Genomic DNA, 21,334 nt, shown 5'->3' on the forward strand with positions numbered 1-21,334 from the left:
TGTTTGTTTGTTTGTTGTTGTTTTTTGGACCATAAATATTAATTGTAGTTTTGTAAAATCTTACATATTTCAGTACTTTATTTAATGGAAAAAAATAATTGTGTTTGATTTGTACTTTGCAACTGCAAACTATAACTTGATTTCTGATTTCTATTTGAGCCTAATTCCCATTAATAATGGATTAATTTCCAAAAGCAGAGATTTTTACCTGTAGACATTTGCACTGGCTGCCACTTGTGTTTGCTTGTGTATTTGTCTTGGAAATAATGTGTAACTGGAGACCTCAGGCTTATCTCCACCCATCGTTGCTGGTAAATTAAAATTTTTATTTCCTGCTTGGCACTCACAGACAAAACGCAGAATAGCCTAGGACAAAGTGAACAGGAATAACAAGTTCTAAGAGTATAAATACACTTGTAAACCTTTATGCCTGTTCAGAGGGCAGAGGAGGATTTAAATCTGTTAACCAGGTCATATGTATAATGTATTTAGTGAATGGAAGTTGTAATCTTACAGTGTTAATGTCTAATTGCTATCCTGGGATAGGATGATATGTCTTCACTAAAGATTCTCAGTGCTTTAAAATTCTTCATCTCTTCTATATGGAAATGTGAAACAGCCTACTCCCTGTGTGTGTCTATGGGGCACAGTTTATTCCTCCTCTTCACAATAAAATCTTAGTTCAAATGTTCTCTTTCATTCATGTTGTAAGTCTCTCCTTAGTAAACTGATGTTTTTCTGTTCAGCAATTGATGTCTGTGGTTTGAAGTGTCAAGCACTAAGAATAGAAGAAAGACTGATGTGGAGTAGAGAAAAATACTATTGAGGGTTTTGTGAGTTGGCTGATGAAAGGTAAACTGGTACTAGAGGGCATGAGGAGGACACATTAGTCACTGTAGGTTTCAAAAGGCAAAAAGTATTTGACATAGTTCTCCCAAATATCCTGCATTTTAGACTTTAAGGATTTAAATAAATAAATAAATAAATAAAAGAAACTCAGGTCGGGCAAACTGTTGGATTCCACCAGGGCTGCCCAAGAATGGTCCTGACTTTCTTCCAAGACTATGAACACAATTTTTGCTGAGATATGAAAACCCATAGCAATTACACTGATCAGCAGCATTAAAACCACCGGCAGGTGAAGTAAATAATATTGACCATCAGAATTAAGTAACTGGAAACACAGGTTTGACTGTAACTGATGTAACGATGACCTGTTTATTCCTCTCAAAGGACATCTTGTCTGCAGGCTGATTGTTCCGAAATGAATACTGTAAGATGATAACCAGCCAGAGTTATGACATAGTTTGACCCTCTACTAACCCCAGATCTCAACATCAAGAAGTCAGTCTGGCAATACAGCACAGGGACAGAACATCCAAGATGTTTTTAAAAACCAAATTGATAAGTTTCTTAAAAAACGGTGTGTAAACCAAAAGGAGGTTTGATCACCATTTAGTCACACCAAGTGTTGAATTAGTTTAGGTTTTTATGTTATTCCATGAACAGCTTTTTACTTGAGAGACTGTACAGAATTATTTTGTTGTTGTTAGTATTTTGTTTGCCTGTTTGTGGATGTTAATCTGTAGTTAAACTGTAATTTAGTAATTAAACTTGATTTTGAAGATAATGTTTGGTAGCTGAGCTTCAGTCCATAAAATACATTGTTTCGTGAGTCAGTCTGCAAATCCTAGGATAGGCAACTCCAAATGGCCACTGATTAAATTATGAATTACAGTATACTCAGTTGTTTCAGATTGTTTTTTTTATTAAATCATTTCTGTACACCATATTGGTAAATATTACAATATTAACAAAAAATGTTATCTACAAAAGGGTAATTGTAAATATGCAGTAACTCATGTTTATTGAAAGAAACAGCTCAGAGGTATGACACTTCGTAAACAAATAAATATGACTCTTCATAAACAAATAAACAATGTATGAAATTTTTCAGACTGTGGACGGAGTATTTTGTTAGTTTTATTCTTCCCAGCAGTGTTGGGTATAGTTACTTTGGAAAGTAGTTAGTTAGGTTACAACGTTACCATCAATTAAAAGTAATCCGTTACGTTACAGCGTTACCTATGAGTAAAAGTAACGCGTTAGAGTAGCTAAGCCTACTCATGCGTTACCAAAAATTAAAAGCCGTTTGCAGCGCCTCGCACATGCTGCAACTTAACTGACACAGACACACAGCCTCCTTTAAATGCACAGAGAAGTCCTGACAATGAATAACGTCATTCATCCAACCAAATTAACTCTGCAGGATAACAATACCAGGGTGATAGAGTGGTGCTTGGATACAAGATGTTTTTTTTAAATTGGAAGTGGAATTTTTTGTGGTCGACAGAAGCTTTTCACCAACGCAGAGTGTGCATTTTACCGTCATGTTGTTCTTGTCCTTTTCGTTGGCGAATTGAAAATAATGTGCGTACTTCCACGATTCAAAAGCTGTCCTCTCTGCCATCTTGCCGGCGGTTCGAAAACACTCACACACACCACACACACTCACACACACACACACACACACACACACACACACACACACACACACACACACACACAGGTAACGTAGGTCGGCAGGGCACAGACGCATCATCACAGCGCTGCGCCTCCACTGACACATCCTCAGGTGGCACAGTACTGTCTGACAAAAAGCAGGCTGCAGTCGGAATTTTTCTTTCCTTATCCGGAGAAATTCTTAAAGTAACGGATTACTTTTTTAAAGAAATAACAAAGTTACTGATTACTTAAGGCACGAAACTAACGCGTTACATTACACGTTACAAGAAAAAAGTAATTAGAGTACTCTAACGCGTTACTTTGTTGTGAGTTACCCACAACACTGCTTCCCAGGATCTACAAAAAGAACAGGAGAAATTACAAGATTTGAATCCCGCTGTCCCCGTATTAATTCTCTTTCAAAAACCAGGGTCTGAGAGGTCTGGTCCATTTTAATTCTGCTGATTTACTATGACACATGAAAAACTCTTCACTGTTCCATCCTTTCAGCAGATAGAACATTTCTGGAAATAATCCAAACTCACCACTGCTGTCTTAATGAGACTTAATAAAAGGAGAGTTGTTGTCCTTGCTACACAGTATATGGTTCTTAATTAAAGTTCATAATAATGTGTTGGTTTAGTGTTAGTCTGATTATAACCCACCACTGACTTATCTAACCTCTCATCCACTGCTGACCCACTGCTTGTAACATACTTTGTGCTGTAGTCTGAAAGGGTAAAAGTGGCCACCAATCTATGCACAATGTTCCATATTAACAAAGTAGAACATGTTCTTCAAATTCGTAAAAAAAGATAAAACTGACTTTACTAAATTACAAACTGATTAGACATGAAGTACTTTTAGAAGCCTCTCTGGCAACAGTTACACCTTTGAGTCTTCTTGGTTAAGTCTTGGATAAGAAGTCCCATTTTCAGATGTCTCCTTCAGATGTTCTGTCAAGTTTAATTCTGGTTTTGTGGCAGATTTATCTTCCAGTCAGACAGAGACACTGATGAGTTAGACGGCTCTGTCCTTATCCTGAAAGCAGGGTAGACTGGCTCAGTGAATGTGGTGTAGAAGGTGTGAAGGTGGATCAGTTTGTCAGAGGAGACACTGAAGAAGGACAGAGTGCCAGCACGCCAGTCCAGATACACTCCAACCTTCCCACTGTTGGAATGAGTTTTATAGATGGAAGTTCTGTTATTATTATGCAGGCTATAGTATTCATCATCAGAGAACTTGAGGCTCCAGGACTGATCATTCCTTCCAATACAGGAGGTGTCATCTGCTCCTTTCCTTCTGATTCCTTTGTAAGTCACTGCTACGTAAACTTGTCCTTCCCACTCAACCTCCCAGTAACGACGACCAGTCAGGCCATCAGTACACAGCAGCTGTTTCCAGTAGTCAAACCTCTCTGGATGATCAGGGTATGACTGCTTCTTTTTCCCTGCTGTCACTTTTCTGTTATGATCTGACAGTATGAGGTTTTTGTGTGCTGTGTTTGGGTCCAGTGTGAGTTCGCAGGCATCTGATGGAGACACAAAAGACAGCAGGATTTTTCCATCTGACCAATTTTAAAAAGATTCAGTGATTTGATAAATGTAATTTTAAATAAGTGGCACTGTGATGCTTTGGATTGTCCTCTACACCAAAAACAAATAGCATTCCCATCAGCATTAGCTATACTTTGTGCATGCTACTAAAAGTGAAAACAGTAAACCATGCATCTGCTACATGTCAGCATGTTTGCACTGGCATTGCCAGCACAGACTGAGATCCAATTCATTGCTTGTTTTGAGTGTGGGGGGAGTGCAGCTGTTAAATGAGATCAAGTCAGTTGGGTCCTTGCTGAACGAAACTGATGGAATGAAATATTGCAGATTGTTGGCTTTCTCCAAAAAAACCTGATTAACAACTCCTGGTTCAAACATATAGTTAGTGGTGTAACTTACACTTCTTCAGGCCTGGTTGCATAAACTGTGATCCTCTATGGTCCTTCCTGGATCAACAACAAAGTTCAGTAATTAATAACTAATATCCTGGTTAATCAAGAAAATCAAAAAACATCACTATGAACTATGTTTGACCTTAGAAATAATTCACATGAAAACTGTTAAAAGTGTCTAGGGATATCCAGAAGACTTTATACAGGCACAAGATAACAAAAGTAATATATAGTATTGTCTCAAAACAAACAAGACAAAAGCTTTCCTTAAATTTGAGTTTGAAAATAATTTATCTATTTTTTCATTCCAGTTATTAATCAGCCTTCCTGTTGAGTCCCTGAGTCCCTTCACCTTTGCCTGCTCATACCTGAGAGTGTCCAGTCTACAGTTTGGATCCTTCAGTCCAGCAGAAAGCCGCTTCACTCCCAAGTCTTCTGGGTGATTGTATCTTAGGTCCAACTCTTTCAGATGAGAGGGGTTGGACCTCAGAGCTGAGGCCAATAAAGCACAACCTCTCTTTGTGATTAGACAGCCTGACAGCCTACACACACACACACACACACACACACACACACACATACAACTGGTATCACAAACTATCTATGGACAATCTGTTTCCATAAGACTTGCTTGTGTTTTTAGGCTTTAAAGGACATCTGTATCTCCAATGTGCTATACGTGACATGTTTGTGGTGAGAATATAGCACTACATCTGATATAATATGACAGCCAACTGGCCTGTTAAGGCTGTGTCTTGCTTCTTGACGGTAAAGATAATTTGTAGATGTGGCCTTTCACCTATGGGAAGCTGTAGAACCTGGCCACAGTGCTTTCAGCCACCACGGCCCTCTCAGGCCCTTTTCAGACAGTCTATCGTTCAGACCAGTGACTCACACTGTGTGCCTCGTTAGTGCTCTTAAACACTTAAATCGCTGACCTTGCTAACACAACGTGTATTCTCTTTTTGCATTTTAATTAGTACTGTCATATACAGTATGCCATATACAACTGGATCTACATTACTGATCCAATGTGTATTATTTGTGTGCTGTTTACCAAAACATATTCAAGGTATGAAGTTAATTCTAGTTGCCGATCACGTGACAATAACCACACGGACGCCTCAGAGAAGACAGGTGAGGAGCCCAGTGGGTCATAGCAGCAAACTAGTAGCTGTTAACTGTGGGGAAATACTTCACTAACGATGAAGCCCATTCTACTGTGACATGCAGAATATAGTCATTCCTGAAATACAACAAATATACTACTGCAATGCACACTCATCTGAAAAGGCATCTGCTAACGCTAGCAGAGGAACGGTCCAAAACAACTTCACCTGCGGTAACAGAGAGAAGGAGGCTACAAATCAACAATTTGCATGTGAGTTTAATACTCTAGACTCTAGAGTATAGTAGGTAAAGGACTAAAAACTTAAACTCACTCTCTAGACTCTAGAGAGTGCTACCTGCTATACACAGAAAAGGCCTTGGTGATATCACGACTACATTATTCTTACAACATGCTCAAAGTATTATTCAACGCTATTGACGGTGCCGATATATATAAGCTAAACATATCTGCGGCGCACAGTATAGAGAAGCTCATGTGTTTATGTTCAGTTCTGTTGTATTTTATTTGTTGACATTGTTGCTGTGGTTGTAGGGCATGTTTTTTGTCCTTGATGTCAGTTAATGCACCATGTGAGAGACGGTAGAGCTGAGAGTTTGTCTAGCGAGAGCCGCATATTAGATGTGTTAGACCAGTGGTTCCCAAACTTTTCACAGCCCGTACCCGTTCGGACATTTGACCTCCAGCCATGTACCCCCCCTACTCTCACGTACTTGTAGCAGCTAGAAAATAAATTTCTGTGAGCCTGCCGCCACCCCCACCACCCACATTTAGCATGCATAACATACAAATAAAACCTCTTAAAGTGAATTATTTCTCACAAAATAGATTTATTTACCAGCATTTTCAGTGAGCAACAGCAGTTCACTTTTTAAAAAAGAAATCTACCAAACATTTCTACATTTGTGGGCTGACTGGTGGTAGCAGTTGAGGTCTCTCTGGAAGGGCAATCTATCCGTTTTAGCCATTTATCCATTTTTGGCAGTTAGCCGGGTGACCTAGTTTACCACAGACGGATGACTTGACAGCGCAAATGACAGAAAGTTATCAGAACTGTTCACGACATAATTTAAAGACCCAATCAAGAATGAGATTTGCTTGTTTCTGGGGGGAAAATATAGCTATATCATCAGGAGATTTGCACCTGCCCACCAATCACAGACATTTCAGGGAATCGGCGTCTTTCTTATTTAGTTGACTTAGAGCTAGCTACATTAGCAGCAAACTGATACATAGCTTCAAAGCCAGTTGTCCTACAGTCTAGCTATTAACATAATTGACTCACATGAAAAACAGTCTTTTGATTTTTCATTTAGGTGGAGAATCAGAAGTGACAAAACAACCCGTTATACGTTTTTTCAGTTTCAAAATGTAATCAGACTGAGTTCAGAATCAGCTCTTTCACGTACAAAATCAGGCAGGAGGAACTGGTGCACGTCACTTTGCATACCCCAGATTAGGAATCACTGTGTTAGACTGACGGTGTTTATGGTGGGCTACAGCCGACAGTAGCCTGTGTTCAAGCTTCAGTTAACTTTCAGAAAAGGCTCTGCAGCTTCTTTTGTGTAACCCTGAACACTACAATATGTGTTCAGGTCAAGAATATAGATTTCATTGTTGGAAATCATTACTTTCTGCTGTGTTTTTATGTCATCTGCTAGTCGACTTTGACTTGACTTTCACCACATATTAGTCGACTTTAAAAAATCAGATCTGTTCAACCCCTATTGGAAACATTTCTTATCTGTGAAAAGCTGTCAACTCTTTTGTGTGTAGCTGTTTAAATATCAGTCCATGAAGATCCAAAAAAAAGGTTTAATGTGCATTTAGTCATTTAACTTATTAGGTTTTAACAAGGTAATCTTGACCCAAGCAATTGTTTAAGTTGTCATAAATAAATGAATAAATAAATAGATCTGACCTGAGAGCTTCCAGTGTGCAGTGAGGACTCTTCAGTCCTTCACAGAGCAGCTCCACTCCTGAATCCTGCAGGTCATTGTTACTCAGGTCCAACTCTCTGAGACTGCAGGACTCAGAGCTGAGAACTGAGGCCAGAGCTTTATAGCTTCTCTCTGACAGGTTACAGCAACTCAACCTAAAGAAGTAAAGGCAATAAAAAAGAAACATTTTTTTCCATTTTCATATAGTCATGAATAGAAGCAGCTATTTCCTTAACTTACACAGCTTTAGTGGATGCTTTGACCACTGGCAGCAGCCTCACCAGAGCCTCATCTGAAGCAGAGTATTTCTTCAGGTCAAACACGTCCAGATTTTTGTCTGAGGACAGTAAGATGAAGACCAGAGCTGACCACTGAGCAGGACAAAGTTTATCTGAGGACAGTGTTCCTGTTCTCATGAATCGCTGGATGTCCTCCATTAGAGAAGTGTCCTCCAACTCCATCAGACAGTGAATCAAGTTGATGCTTTTATCAGCACATGATATATCAGAGAACTTCACCTTGATGTAGTAAGCCGTTTGCTCAATTGTTGATGAGTTAGTTCTCTTCTGTGTCAGAAGGCCTCGTAGAAGAGTGTGATTGGTCGGAAGTGAAAGACCCAGGAGGAACCGGAGGAACAGATCCAGGTGTCCGTTTGGACTCTGTAAAGTCCTGTCCACTGCACTCTTGTAGAAAGACAATGGATCAGGTGTGTCTAGAAGAGAAGCTGATGGTCCTTCTGACAGCAGATTGACACCAGTGTTGAAGAATGTCAGATGGACATGAAGAGCAGCCAGAAACTCCTGAACACTCAGATGTACAAAGCAGAACACCTTATCCTGGTATAGCCCTTTCTCCTCCTGAAAGATCTGTGTGAATACTCCTGAGTAGACTGAGGCAGCTCTGATATCAATGCCACACTCTGTCAGGTCTGATTCATAGAAGATCAGGTTGCCTTTCTGCAGCTGATCAAAAGCCAGTTTACCCAAAGACTCAATCATCTTCCTGCTCTCTGGACTCCAGTGTGGATCTGTCTCAGCTCCACCATCATACTTGACCTTCTTCATTTTGACCTGAACCACCAGGTAGTGGATGTACATCTCACTCAGGGTCTTGGGCAGCTCTCTTCCCTCTCTGGTTGCCAACACTTTCTCCAGAACTGTAGCAGTGATCCAGCAGAAAACTGGGATGTGGCACATTATGTGGAGGCTTTGTGATGTTTTAATGTAGGAGACTATCCTGCTGGCCTCCTCCTCATCTATGAATCTCTTCCTGAAGTACTCCTCCTTCTGTGGGTCAGTGAATCCCCTGACCTCTGTGATCAAGTCAACACACTCAGGAGGGATCTGACTGGCTGCTGCAGGTCGTGTTGTTATCCAGAGGCGAGCAGAGGGAAGTAGTTTCCCCCTGATGATGTTGGTCAGCAGCACATCCACTGAGGTGGACTCTGTATCATCAGTCAGGATCTCATTGTTGTGGAAGTCCAGAGGAAGACGACACTCATCCAGACCGTCAAAGATGAACAACACTTGGAACTCTCCAAACTTGCAGATTCCTGCTTCTTTGGTTTCAGGAAAGAAGTAATGAACAAGTTCCACCAAACTAAACTTTCTCTCCTTTAGCACATTCAGCTCTCTGAAAGAAAATGGAAACATGAACTGGGTGTCCTGGTTGGCTTTGTCTTCAGCCCAGTCCAGAGTGAACTTCTTTGTTAAAACTGTTTTCCCAATGCCAGCCACTCCCTTTGTCACCACGGTTCTGATTGGTACGTCTCTTCCAGGTGAACCTTTAAAGATATCTTGACATCTGATTGTTATTTCTGGTCTGTCTGGTTTCCTGAAAGCTTTTTCAATGTGTCTGACTTCATGTTCACTGTTGACCTCTGCAGTCCCTCCGTCTGTGATGTAAAGCTCTGTGTAGATCTGATTCAGATGGGTTGGATTTCCTGCTTTAGCGATCCCCTCAAACACACACTGAAACCTCTTCTTCAGACTAGATTTGAGTTTATGGTGACACGCGGCCCCAAGAGTTTCTACAAGAAAAAATACAAATTGTATTGTATTATGCTAAATTGTACACATTCTAATTCAGCAACAATTATTCATTTTGACCAGTAAATCGCTGGAAAATGCATAAAACAAGATGAGAGATACAAACTAATACGACATATCATATTAGTAAAAAATTACTAGTGTACACATTCAGCACAGAGCCAAATTAGCACTTGATTGTAGTTATGTGTCTGTTGACGAGGGGAATTTTTTCTAATAAATCTTGGGTGAGGTCCTCCACTCACAAATCACTCACAAAAAAAATGTATCTCAGACTACCATGTTTGTTTTCTTCTGTGTCAGGAGTGTCGTAAGGGTTTTTAAGAGGGTCACGGAAAGCCCTTCACTTTGCTAGATCACTATCCACCACTCACTCTTTTCTTCTGTGGAAGGTCCAGGACTTTTAACTTTGCAAAGGTCACGAGAACGTTCTCAGGATGTACCAAACTATTGATTTGACCTATACAGATGTTCCTTCTATCTCTGGATTTGTTTAGGTATTACAGTCTAAGGATTACCAGTTTCAATTGTATTGAGCAAGCTATGGGCTCACTGCAACAATTTCCACATGAATATTCCTTGTAATCAACTACAGACCTATTACCTGCCTAACTGATTACAATTAATTTACTGCCATTCAGCCAAACAACATAAGATGAAGGACAAAACAAAACCACGATGCGCCGGGAAGACAAAAGCAAAAAAAACATTAAAACAATAATAAAGAAACAATGAAATCACTTTTGAGTCAATTGACAGTTGACTTGGAAAAAAGGGGGGATACCGCTGCTGTAATTCTTGGAACCCACCTCCTGGATTTGAATACCCTAATAAATAAAACTGTGACTTGAATATCTTTTGGTCAGCAACTTAACATAACTTACAGAAACTGTAAACTGTCCAAAGAATGTGTTGGCCAACACCTGAGTAATGATGGTGTAGTTTAGTTTTACTATACTTAATTGTGTGTCATTATAATGACTAAAGTATAAGAGGTTTACTCCAAGCTGTGCGACATTTGCGACACCCATATTCATACGTCTTCAAGCTCAAAATGCTCAAAATTCCAGTGGGTGATTAAATCAAGAAAGTCACACTTGTGATGTTATCTGTTGAGTGTCATTCATTACTGACCCAGACATAGAATTTTACATACCCTCCCAGCTTGGACAGACAGCTTGGAAAGTGTCTGCAGCCAAGAAGTATGTATAGATCAGGTGTCATATTTATTTACTGCAGACTTTAGGTGTATAAAATCACAATTTTAAACACGCTATGTACAGTTGAAACCAGATGTTTACATACACTGTGTTAAAAGACATTTTTTCCTCACTGTCTGAAGTTAAATCAGACTAAAACCTCTCCTGTTTTAGGTCAGTTAGGATTGATTATTATTTGCTAGATGCCACAATAATGAGGGAGAGAAATTCTTAGAGAATTTTTTATTACTTTCTTCAAAATCAGAAGTTTACATACACAAAGATTACTATGTCTTTAAACAATGAAGGAAAGCCCTGATGATGATGCCATGGTTTTGGAAGCTTCTGATAGGTTAACAGACAACAACTGAGTTAATTGGAGGCACACCTGTGGATGTATTTTAAGGCTACACCTCAAACACACTGCTTCCTTGTTTGACATCATGTGAAAATCAAAAGAAATCAGCCAAGATATCAGGAAGAGAACTGTGGAGCTCCACATGTCTGGTTCATCCTTGGGTACAATTTCCAGATGCTTGAAGGTGTCACGTTCATCTGTTCAAACAATTATACGCAAGTATAGATGCCATGGGAATGTCCAGCCATCATACCACTCAGGAAGGAGATGGGTTCTGTGCCCCAGAGATGAACGTGTTTTGGTCCGAAATGTGCAAATCAACCCTAGAACAAAAGCTAAAGACCTTGTCAAGATGATGGCTGAAGTTGGTAAGAGAGTGTCATTATCCACACTGACACGGGTCCTGTACCGACATGGGCTGAAAGGCCACTCAGCGAGGAAGAAGCCATTATTCCAAAAGCAACATAAAAAAGCCAGATTCCAGTTTGTAAATGCACACAGGGACGAAGACCTTAATTTTTGGAGACATGTCCTGTGGTCTGATGAAACTAAAGTGGAACTGTTTGGCCATAAGGACCATCATTACATTTGGAGGAAAAAGGGGGAAGCTTATAAGCCTGAGAACACCATCCCAACTTTGAAGTATGGGGGTGGTAGCATAATGTTGTGGGGCTGTTTTGCCGCAGGAGGAACTGGTGAACTTCATAAAATAGACGGCATCATGAGGAAAGAACATTATGTGGAAATATTGAAGCAACATCTCAAGACATCAGCCAGGAAGTTAAAGCTTGGGCTCAAATGGGTCTTCCAAATGGACAATGACCCTAATTGTACCGCCAAAGTAGTTACAAAATGGCTTAAGGACAACAAAATCAATGTTTTGGAGTGGTCATCACAAAGCCCCAATCTCAATCCCATAGAAAATTTATGGGACCCTGACTCAGTTACACAAGCTCTGTCAGGAGGAATGGACCAGCCAGAATTCCAGCAGACTATTGCGAGAAGCTTGTGGAAGGATACCCAAAGCGTTTGACCCAAGTCATACAGTTTAAAGGCAATGCTACCAAATACTAAGGAAATGTATGTAAACTTCTGACTTTGAGGAAAGTAATAAAAAATTCTCTAAGAAATTCTCTCTCTCATTATTGTGGCATTTAGCAAATAGAAATAATTTTGGTAATCCTAACTGACCTAAAACAGGAGAGGTTTAGTCTGATTTAACTTCAGACAGTGAGGAAAAAAGGTTTATGTGTCTTTTAACACAGTGTATGTAAACTTCTGGTTTCAACTGTATATAATATGCCTCAATAAAAGCCTCTTACTGTTTTGGAGGAAGTCAGCCATCTCCCCCTGCTTCATTCTCCTCAAGAACTGAAGTGCGACTTCCAGAAAAGCTTTTCTGCTGCTGCTCATCTGCTCTTCCTCTTCACCATTAGTCGCCTTTTCACCATGGCTCTCAAAGTCCTCTGGACCCAGAAGCCTCTGGAGCTTCTTCAACTCGTTCTTCACAAAAGTAACAATGTTCTCCTCTAGAACCTGTGATAAAATGATATTCATTTAAATTCAAAGTCAGGAGTCCAAGATGTATTTCCCTTTCAGTCAATAGTCATGACAACGTCTTCATGACACCAACTAGAAGACCCTGCCTGCAAATGCTTGTCAGGGCTAATGAGATTGCATATCACCTCAGCATTGAGCATTACCACCAAAAGAGAAAGAAATGTTTTACACGTGATGAAAACACTGAACAACATAAACCAGACTCTCAATTTCATCTCAGCCTTTTCAGTCCAGTGAAGTGCAGTTTAGAGTAAAGCGATGCAATGTACCTGTTTTGAAAGCTTTGCTCTCCAGTGAGTGTCTCATTAACTTTGACAAGCACTTGAGAACGGTTGGTTTAATAAGCAGCTTTTCCCTATTTCAGAAAATATTGTTATTATGTTCATAGGTTTATGAAAGGTATATGAAAGTAGGGGAAAATATTAGCATAAATATTGAAAGCAGGACAAAACTGAGCTAAATTCTGCCATCAGCATTTTGAGTTGTTTTTTTTTTCTTCTGTACAATATACAGTTACTAACCATAAATATTGAGTTCAGGTCTGGTTGACGACCAGTGTAAACCTCTGACGTCTCCTCTGATGTCTTCTCCCGAACCCTGTGGAGAAAACATGATTTATTAGTGCTGATGGTCAGATTCATGTGTAGTTCAACACTAAACAATCAGGACAGTGAGAAGCTGTTAACCTAATTCTCTCTATCACATGTAGAGAGAATTAGAGACCTCAAAAAGCAGCTTGTATGTCCTGTATTCTGCACAGTCCTGAAAGAAGTGGAGTAGTCTTAAAAGTTTGGAGGAAGCAGCAACATAGGCAGAAATGAAACATTGTTATACAAATAGTTCACTGCACAGACAATATCTGTATCTAAAAATAAAGTTATAAAGTTAATTTGACTTGCTTTAAAAATTACTCTTACCGTCTGAAAGCAAGAGGAGGATCCATGGAACCATTACTCTTCATGGACACAACGCTTGTGTCTCCTCTATTCTGCCCAGACCTGATAGAAATGCAGCAGTCACAAAAGTCACAAGGAATAATAATAATACTCAAAATTTGCTCGTCAGTCTAGTCTGTAAAACGTCACCCAATCGCTAGTCTGCGCTGTTAAACCGCACATTAGTTAGTTAGTTACTCCATACAGAAAGGCCCCAGTCGGCCTGGATTCAAACCCGGATCCATTTGCTGTGAGGCATCAGTGCTAACCACCACACCACTGTGCCGCCCTAGATGAATGTTATGCTACTAAAAAAAGTTCAGTTGACTTGTTCCAAAAAATACTCTTACCATTTGAAAGCAAGAGGAGGGTCCATGGAAACATTACTCTTCATGGACACAACACTTGTGTCTCTTGTTTTCTGGCCAGAACTGGTAGAAATGCAGCAGTCACAAAAGTCGGAATAATAATAATGAAAGAGTTAGTTAGTTAGTTAGTTATTACAAAAGTAATGACAATAATAATAACAATAATAATGATGTGATGATAATTATTTAGTTGGTGCATGACATTTAAGAAAGATTCACGAATGTAACAGCTCAGTATTACACATATTTGCGGTACGGTACATCCATGATTATAGATACATTGAGAATTCCCTGCACAGACAACTACTGCAACTAAAAAGTTCAGCTGACTTGTAAAAATGAATCTTACCCTTTAAAAGCAAGAGGAGGATCCATGGAACCATTACTCTTCATGGACACACAGCTTGTGTCTCCTGTATTCCGTACAATCCTGAAAGAAGTATAGCAGTAAATAGCCTGTCTTGGTTAGTTAGTCTGTGATTATAGATAAACTGAGAGGACAGACATGTTACTGTAGTTTAATGTTATGCTACTAAAAAAGTTCACTTGACTTATTCTAAAAATGAATCTTACTGTCTGAAAGCAAGAGGAGGATCCATGGAACCATTACTCTTCATGGACACACAGCTTGTGTCTCCTGTATTCCGTACAATCCTGAAAGAAGTATAGCAGTAAATAGCCTCTCTTGTTTAGTTAGTCTGTGATTACAGATAAACTGAGAGAACAGACATGTCACTGTAGTTTAATGCTATGCTGCTAAAAAAAGTTCACTTGACTTATTCTAAAAACGAATCTTACCGTCTGAAAGCAAGAGGAGGATCCATGGAACCATTACTCTTCATGGACACACAGCTTGTGTCTCCTGTGTTTCTGATGTAAATACAAAAGATGAGGAAATGTATATTTTTCTTGTTTTATGTTGGAATCTGTTCCCTTTATTTTTTACAGTCTTGTCTTTGTGTATTTCTGCCTTTGTGATTATGTGTTTTCACCTGTGTCCTGTTATCTAGTATTTTTAGTCTATGTGTTTGTCCGTCATCAGTCTCACATGAGTCTCATTATCCCATCAGTCCTTCGTGTGTATCTTGTCCTGCCTTTGCCTTTGTTTTTTGTCACTTTTTCTGTTCTCCATGTTAGGTGAATTGAACTTTTGTTTGGATTAATCTTGCTTGAATCCAGAAGTCCCTTTTTTCTTGTCCCACAAGTGTATTTAAAGCTCTCTATTTATCACTCATCCGCATGTGTCTTATACTTGGATCTTCTTTTTTGTAAAACTACAATATCAGTCTAGAGCGCATCCGGAAAGAATTCACAGCACATCACTTTTGCTACTTTTTGTTATGTTACGGCCAGGGTTGGGTCAGATTACTTTGAAATGTAATCGATTACTGATTACAGATTACATGGCAAATTTTGTAATCAGTAACGTAATCTATTGGATTACCCAAAACATGTAACGTAATCTGATTACTTTAGGATTACTTTTTACACAACTTGTACAAGACATACACAATCTTATTTTCCTCTGTCTTTAATTCAAAGTTGTGGCGATGTTGCCAAGTACTGAACGTATTTTTGCCGACTGGAACAGGTCTATTCCCAGATAGCAAGAGGCTGGCGGACCACCGTCAGCCCACTGGGGATAGACCTGGCAGTCCGCTGGAGTTTTGCTCATCGGTTCACTGGCGGTCCGCGAGCGAGTTGTCGTCAAATGCCCCAATATTTTGTCACTATTGGTCTAAAACCTTTTTCATTTATTCAGTTATACTTCATCCATCACTTTAATAACATTTCATGTATTTTCTTAATATTCATGATAAGTTAAATTTCAAGAGATGGTGGTCCAACGGTGGACCACAAGTGGCATGCCACCAGCGGTCTGCTATCTGCCAATCTGATTTTGCTATCTGGGTTGGTTGACGTTGACGGTTCCTCCATCTTGGGTTTTGATTTGAACCTTTTTCTTGTCAAGAAACTACACAGGCAAATGGATGATAATGACATCTAGTGAACAAACAAATGGGCTGCTTGTCAAATGAAAACACTGGCTAGGCTATCATAAAAAAGTTGCATTGTTTGCATGATAAAATGTAATCAGGTAATCCCCAACAATGTAACTGTAATCTAACTACGCATTTTTGTATTGTAGTCTGGGCTGATTACAGTTACTTGATTTTTGTAATCTGATTACGTAATCTAGATTACATGTAATCAGTTACTACCCAACCCTGGTTACGGCCTTATTCCAAAATGGATTAAATTCATTTTATTCCTCAAAATTGTACACACAACACCCCCAACAAATAAAACAACTAAGAAATCACATAAGTATTTACAGCCTTTGCCATGAAGCTCAAAGTTGAGCTCGGGTGCATCCTGTTTCCATTGATTATCCTTGAGATGTAACTGGAGTCCACCTGGAACAGCTTCAGGTCAACTCTGTGAATGTCTGTGAGTGGCTCAGTCAGAGCCCAGACTTGAATCCGATCTCTGGAGAGATCTGAAAATGGCTGTGTGAGAGAGGTTCTGCAAAGAGGAATGGGCAAAACTGGCCAAAGATAGGTGTGACAAGCATGTGGCATCATATTCAAAATGACTTGAAGCTGTAATTGCTGGCAGAGGTGCATCAACAAAGTATTGAGCAAAGACTGTGAAAACTTATGTACATGTGATTTTTTAGTTTTCTAATTTTAATAAATTTGCAAAAATCTCAAAAACTTTTTTCACTTTGTCATTATGGGGTGTTGTGTGTAGAATTTTGAGGAAAAAAATTAATTGAATCCATTTTCGAATAAGGTTAGGAAAATGGTAAAAAAAAACAAGCAAAATATTTCACCCCCACTCAAACAAAACCTGATGTTTTTTTATTTAGAAATCCTAAGGTTCCAGGAGAATCCAGATTTTTAGTTGTTCTTTGATAGGGACAGGATCTTACCTTTGAGGTTTGGTCTGTTTCTGGGACAGACTGTGATTCGAGGGCAGGACTCTCTCATCTTCCTCCTTAGTCTTACTCATGGTAGAATTTACACCTGTACACAAACACATCCAACATGCTGGTTGAGGGCTGAATAATTTTAGCGTGTCGTCTTGATTAGAGTCATACAGGAAGTTGTCAAATGTCAACATTTTAGTTGTGCAAACCTCCAAACCATTGTGTGCTTGTGAAAACAAAGAGAGAAATTGTTTAAAATGCTAAACACTTCAGCATTGTTTATAGATAATTTAGTCAAGTATACTCACATAAATTAATGAAAGTGAAGTAAACTATTGCACTGATAAATAGCTTATTTGAAGACTCACTTGCGTAGAAATAATCTACGGTGGGTATCATTTGTTGCAAGCCAGGTACAGTATCGGTTACTGTAGTGTCCTACCACAAAATAGTAACAAGTATTTAAGTATTCTAAATAGTGTAATTTTTACTGTTAAGTCACACAAACTTTATATTTGTCCAGCATATTTATTTTTCAGCTCTTTGATCTGCATCAAATTCAAACTCATCCTTATTTCTTGTAAAAACTAAAAGTAACCCTAACCCAAACTTTACTCAAAAACAACCAACATCAACCGTATTCCCCACAGTAGTTAATGTCAAATAAAACCCAAAGAAACTCCTGCTAACTCAATCCACAGAGAGCTCAGCAAAGTCATCATTTAACGGATGTTGACAGCTCGGACTCTGAAATCTGTTCACTACGGACTTGGTCATTTCAGAATAGATCCAGGCTGTGAGCATGTATTCTGTGTCAACAATAAAGTGCTAAACATTGAAAATAAAACTATTAACCATTTACAGTACCTTTTTCAGCTGCTGCTGTCAGTGTCAGGAGAAACGCAGTCCTCCTCTGATATCCCAAGGAAATGATATGTCAGGCAAGAATGCAGTCAGGCGAGTTAGAAAGAAGCTTAATGTTTCACAGGGCTTCACTTCCTCATCCAGTCACTAAAGGCCAGTATCCACAGTAGAGGTGGGGCCTATTTTGTATGTTTTGATCAGAAAAAATATGGAAAAATATAGAAAAACTGCTGGTTGTGTTTGACCCAGTTACCTAGAAATATAAGGAAGGTGCCCTATGAAGTATTCAGTCTGGTAGATGATGAAATGTGGCTTCATTGTGCAAAATCTAGAAAAAAGAAAAAATACAGTACCATGATTGTGAATTGATTTCAGAAAGCAGACACTTCTATTGGTAAATGTCAGTACTCACTCTTTTGTTGGTTGCTTGTATTTGTTTTGGAGGTAAGGTCCAGTCTATTTTTAAGTTGTATTTCCTGCTTGGCACAAAACAGAATACCTGCATAAAGAGGGCAGGAACGCTGATGTAGATAAGCATACCTTTGTTTGCTCAAAGGGCAGACATTTGTGAACAATCTGTTGACAAAGGCACACTGTATATTATGAGCCTTTGGAAATTTTAATTTCACACTGTGACTGGAAAATTTGTCTGTTAAAAAACTTTTAATAATTGACTCCTCAGAATCACTCCTCTTCACAATAAATGTAATCTGTTTCTCTGTTCAGGATTTGATTTGATCTGTGGTTTGAAGTGATAGTTACAATGACCGAAGTGGTGCAGAGAAAACTGACAGTTTTGTGAGTTAAAAGCTAAAAGCTAAGTGAAAAGCTAAGTTGTACTGGAGAAACATAGGAAATAAAATCCTTTCCTTTAACTCTGGTGTGAGGACAAGCTCCAGTCTCTGCATTGTCAGCTGTGTTTGATTCCCTCATCTCTAAGTGAGTTACATGTAAGCAATAGTATTAGGCCTGTGTGATCTATTAGTTATAAAGCCAAGTAATGGTTAAGTAATGAGCATTGTCATTGTCATGAGCATTATTCACGCTTTGAGCAGAGGCAGACTTTAAGTTATTTTGGGCACACAGTTACTTTACCTGTTTGACCTGTTTGACATTTCTGACTCTACTGTAGATTCATTCACTCTGTCTCCCTCTTCTGGTGAATTCTGAGGGTCAAAAACATGCTCCAAAATTAAAAAAACTGGAAACACAGTTTTGGCAAACTGGTGTAACAGTGACTTGTTTATTCCTTCCAAACAAAGGACACAAAGTCTGCAGGCAGAACACAGGCACTCCAGATGAATCCAGTTTGAAATCTTACAGATGTCTTTCTTTTACATCACTATATATTAGGGGTTGTACAGTTTGGATTTTTTAAAGTCAACTAATAGGTGGTGAAAGTTGAGTCGATGTTGACTAGTAGATAACGTCACGTAAAAACACAGTAGAAAGTAATGATTTGTGTTAGGGAAATTCTTTCATCAAGAATGACAGAGTCACTGGAGTCTCATTCAAACGTTTTACTTGCAGCAAGGAGCTGATACATGCATTATAGCAAGTACAGAATCAACTGCCAATAGTAAGGTTATATTCACTTTTATACAGAAGGCCCTGCCCTAGACACGGTTACAGAGAGACAGCCCTGCTCGGGAGACAGACTTGTTAGAAATCACAAAGGAGCTGTAGACTGGGTGCATCTGTGCCCTATCTGTGGTACCTTTCCCCTACTATTTAATGCAAGATGAGAGTGAATATCTATTTCAACAGTTTAACCTTGTATTTTTCCAACAATGTCATTCATTCATTCATCTTCTGTATATATACAATATATATATATATGTCTATGTCTATGCAGCTAATGGCTACCAAAATGGAATTTGCATACCACCGAAGCACTTCAACCCTACGGTACTAGTCTAAGAGCTGTTTATGCTAGCAGTCCTGGTCTGAGTACGGACAAGACGTGTCGGCAGCCGAATTATTATTATTATTTTTTTTTTGGTTACCATTTAAAGTACCCGGAGAGAACCCACGCAGACACAGGGAGAACATGCAAACTCCACACAGAAAGGAAAGCTGGCCCATGGATTCAAACCGGTGACCTTCTTGCTGTGAGGCATCAGTGCTAACCACCTCTCCACTGTGCCGCCCCCAACTCAAACATTATATTTTTTTAACCATTTAAAGTCAATACTGTTCTGAAAAAGTACTTACAGTGGCACTTTAACTTTAGGTCTGTTCAGTTTTGGCCAGGGATATTTTCTTTCTTTTTCTACTGTTTTGAATAGAAATGCAATTAAATGCATTTATCCAGTCTTTAAAAGAGCTTGAGTTTACAATATTCATGTGTCTGTGTCTATTATTTGATCCAGTCATTAAACAAAAATCCATTTAAATTTAAAAAATGTTGCTTGTTATGCAAAATATTTGTTATAGTCCTGGGTTTCCAGTGCTGGTGTTTTGTTCTCTTTTCCTGCTCTCTCTCTCTCTCCCTCTCATTAGGCTCACCTGGGCAGGATTCTGGCAGAGCACATGACACAGCTGCAACCACTCTGCAATCAACATTCCTTAAAAGGCTGGCTGTGGCTTCTGTCCAGTGCCAGATAATTCTACATGTCATGGTTGGTGCTAGCGCTCCAGTTTTTGTCTTGCAAAGATAATCTTTTGCTAACTTGGCACTTATCTCTTGTGTTTTTTGTTTCTTCCATCCAGTGCCTCCCAGGGAGAGCCAGAATCCTTAGTGATGGGCAATTGAGGCTTTGTTGAAGCCTTGACACGTGATTCAAAAAAAGGTTAATTACTCGAAGCTTCAGTGACACAGTGCTCTATTAGGACATCTAGTGGACAATAAAATGTAGTACAATCGAGACGTGTCTTACTGGTTCATGCTTGTATGGGACTTGATTTGCCATGCACATTCCTGTTCGTCTACACTACATGGATATGTGGTTTAAAGCTGATAATAAATACATTTTATACATATAACAATAAAATACATAAAAAGCAATCAATGGGAATCGAACCCTTCCTTCACTAACAGAAGACCGTTGTTTTTTCAATGTACCACTAGCCCCTTTCGTATTGCGCTTTTGTCGTTGGACCGTTTTGATTTACGTCACTACTACGCTCTATGAACCTTCGGTAATTTACACCATTGTTTATGTTTCAGCACTTACATCAACTATTTTCATTAGCTCTTGGTATCATGGTTTAGTAGTGTTAGAGAATATTTGTACTGAATGCAACTCTGTCAAACCAAATCTCTCTTGACTCAGTCATTATTTACTTCGAAGACTCATCTCATCTCTCCTGAAGAGCCGAGACAACCAAACCAGTGACAGGGCTTCTGAATGAAGCAGTGAAATGGTTCATACGTCATAAAACACATGATTTGTCCGAACCAAAACTATACACGCACTTCTGACTCAGAGTCTGAGTGAGAGTTAGAAAAATAGGATTGTATAGCAAATTTATGTTTGATTGCTAGACTACTGTATGGTTTCAAGTGGATATAATAATAATAATAATAATAAGAAGAAGAAGGATAA

At 39.1% G+C, this 21,334-nt stretch overlaps 1 protein-coding gene across 3 annotated transcripts; it reads right to left on the reverse strand.

Moving 5' to 3' along the window:
- Positions 1 to 3,455: 3,455 nt before the first annotated feature.
- Positions 3,456 to 18,509, reverse strand: LOC311496317 (protein NLRC3-like). 3 transcript variants are annotated; one of them, XM_084556129.1, is made up of 14 exons: positions 17,790 to 18,509; positions 16,926 to 17,019; positions 14,789 to 14,860; positions 14,564 to 14,644; positions 14,340 to 14,420; positions 13,973 to 14,053; positions 13,605 to 13,685; positions 13,209 to 13,284; positions 12,450 to 12,663; positions 7,763 to 9,551; positions 7,504 to 7,677; positions 4,822 to 4,995; positions 4,461 to 4,507; positions 3,456 to 4,036 (listed from the first exon to the last, which is right to left on the reverse strand). In XM_084556129.1, exons 2-14 carry the CDS (start codon positions 17,003 to 17,005, stop codon positions 3,471 to 3,473), a joined length of 3,516 nt encoding a protein of 1,171 aa, XP_084412255.1. In that variant the 5' UTR covers positions 17,006 to 17,019; positions 17,790 to 18,509; the 3' UTR covers positions 3,456 to 3,470. The 3 variants fall into 3 exon arrangements, with proteins under 3 accessions (XP_084412255.1, XP_084412254.1, XP_084412256.1); XM_084556128.1 differs by having other exon boundaries at positions 16,926 to 18,509; XM_084556130.1 differs by lacking the exons at positions 14,340 to 14,420; positions 14,564 to 14,644 and having other exon boundaries at positions 16,926 to 18,509.
- Positions 18,510 to 21,334: the final 2,825 nt, after the last annotated feature.

Source organism: Chelon labrosus (assembly GCF_963514085.1).
Source record: "Chelon labrosus genome assembly, chromosome: 12".
Classification (NCBI taxonomy): domain Eukaryota; kingdom Metazoa; phylum Chordata; class Actinopteri; order Mugiliformes; family Mugilidae; genus Chelon; species Chelon labrosus.

What these genes read in the sequence shown, in the direction of transcription:
- LOC311496317 (XM_084556128.1), bottom strand. Translation starts at nt 17,116, where the DNA reads ATGTTGACATTTGACAACTTCCTGTATGACTCTAATCAAGACGACACG. An exon ending in CCTCCTCTTGCTTTCAGACG is followed by an intron (nt 13,285 to 13,604) that starts GTAAGAGTAATT and finishes TTTTCTCCACAG; the next exon opens with GGTTCGGGAGAAGACATCAG. An exon ending in ACCTGAACTCAATATTTATG is followed by an intron (nt 12,664 to 13,208) that starts GTTAGTAACTGT and finishes ATTTTATCACAG; the next exon opens with GTTCTAGAGGAGAACATTGT.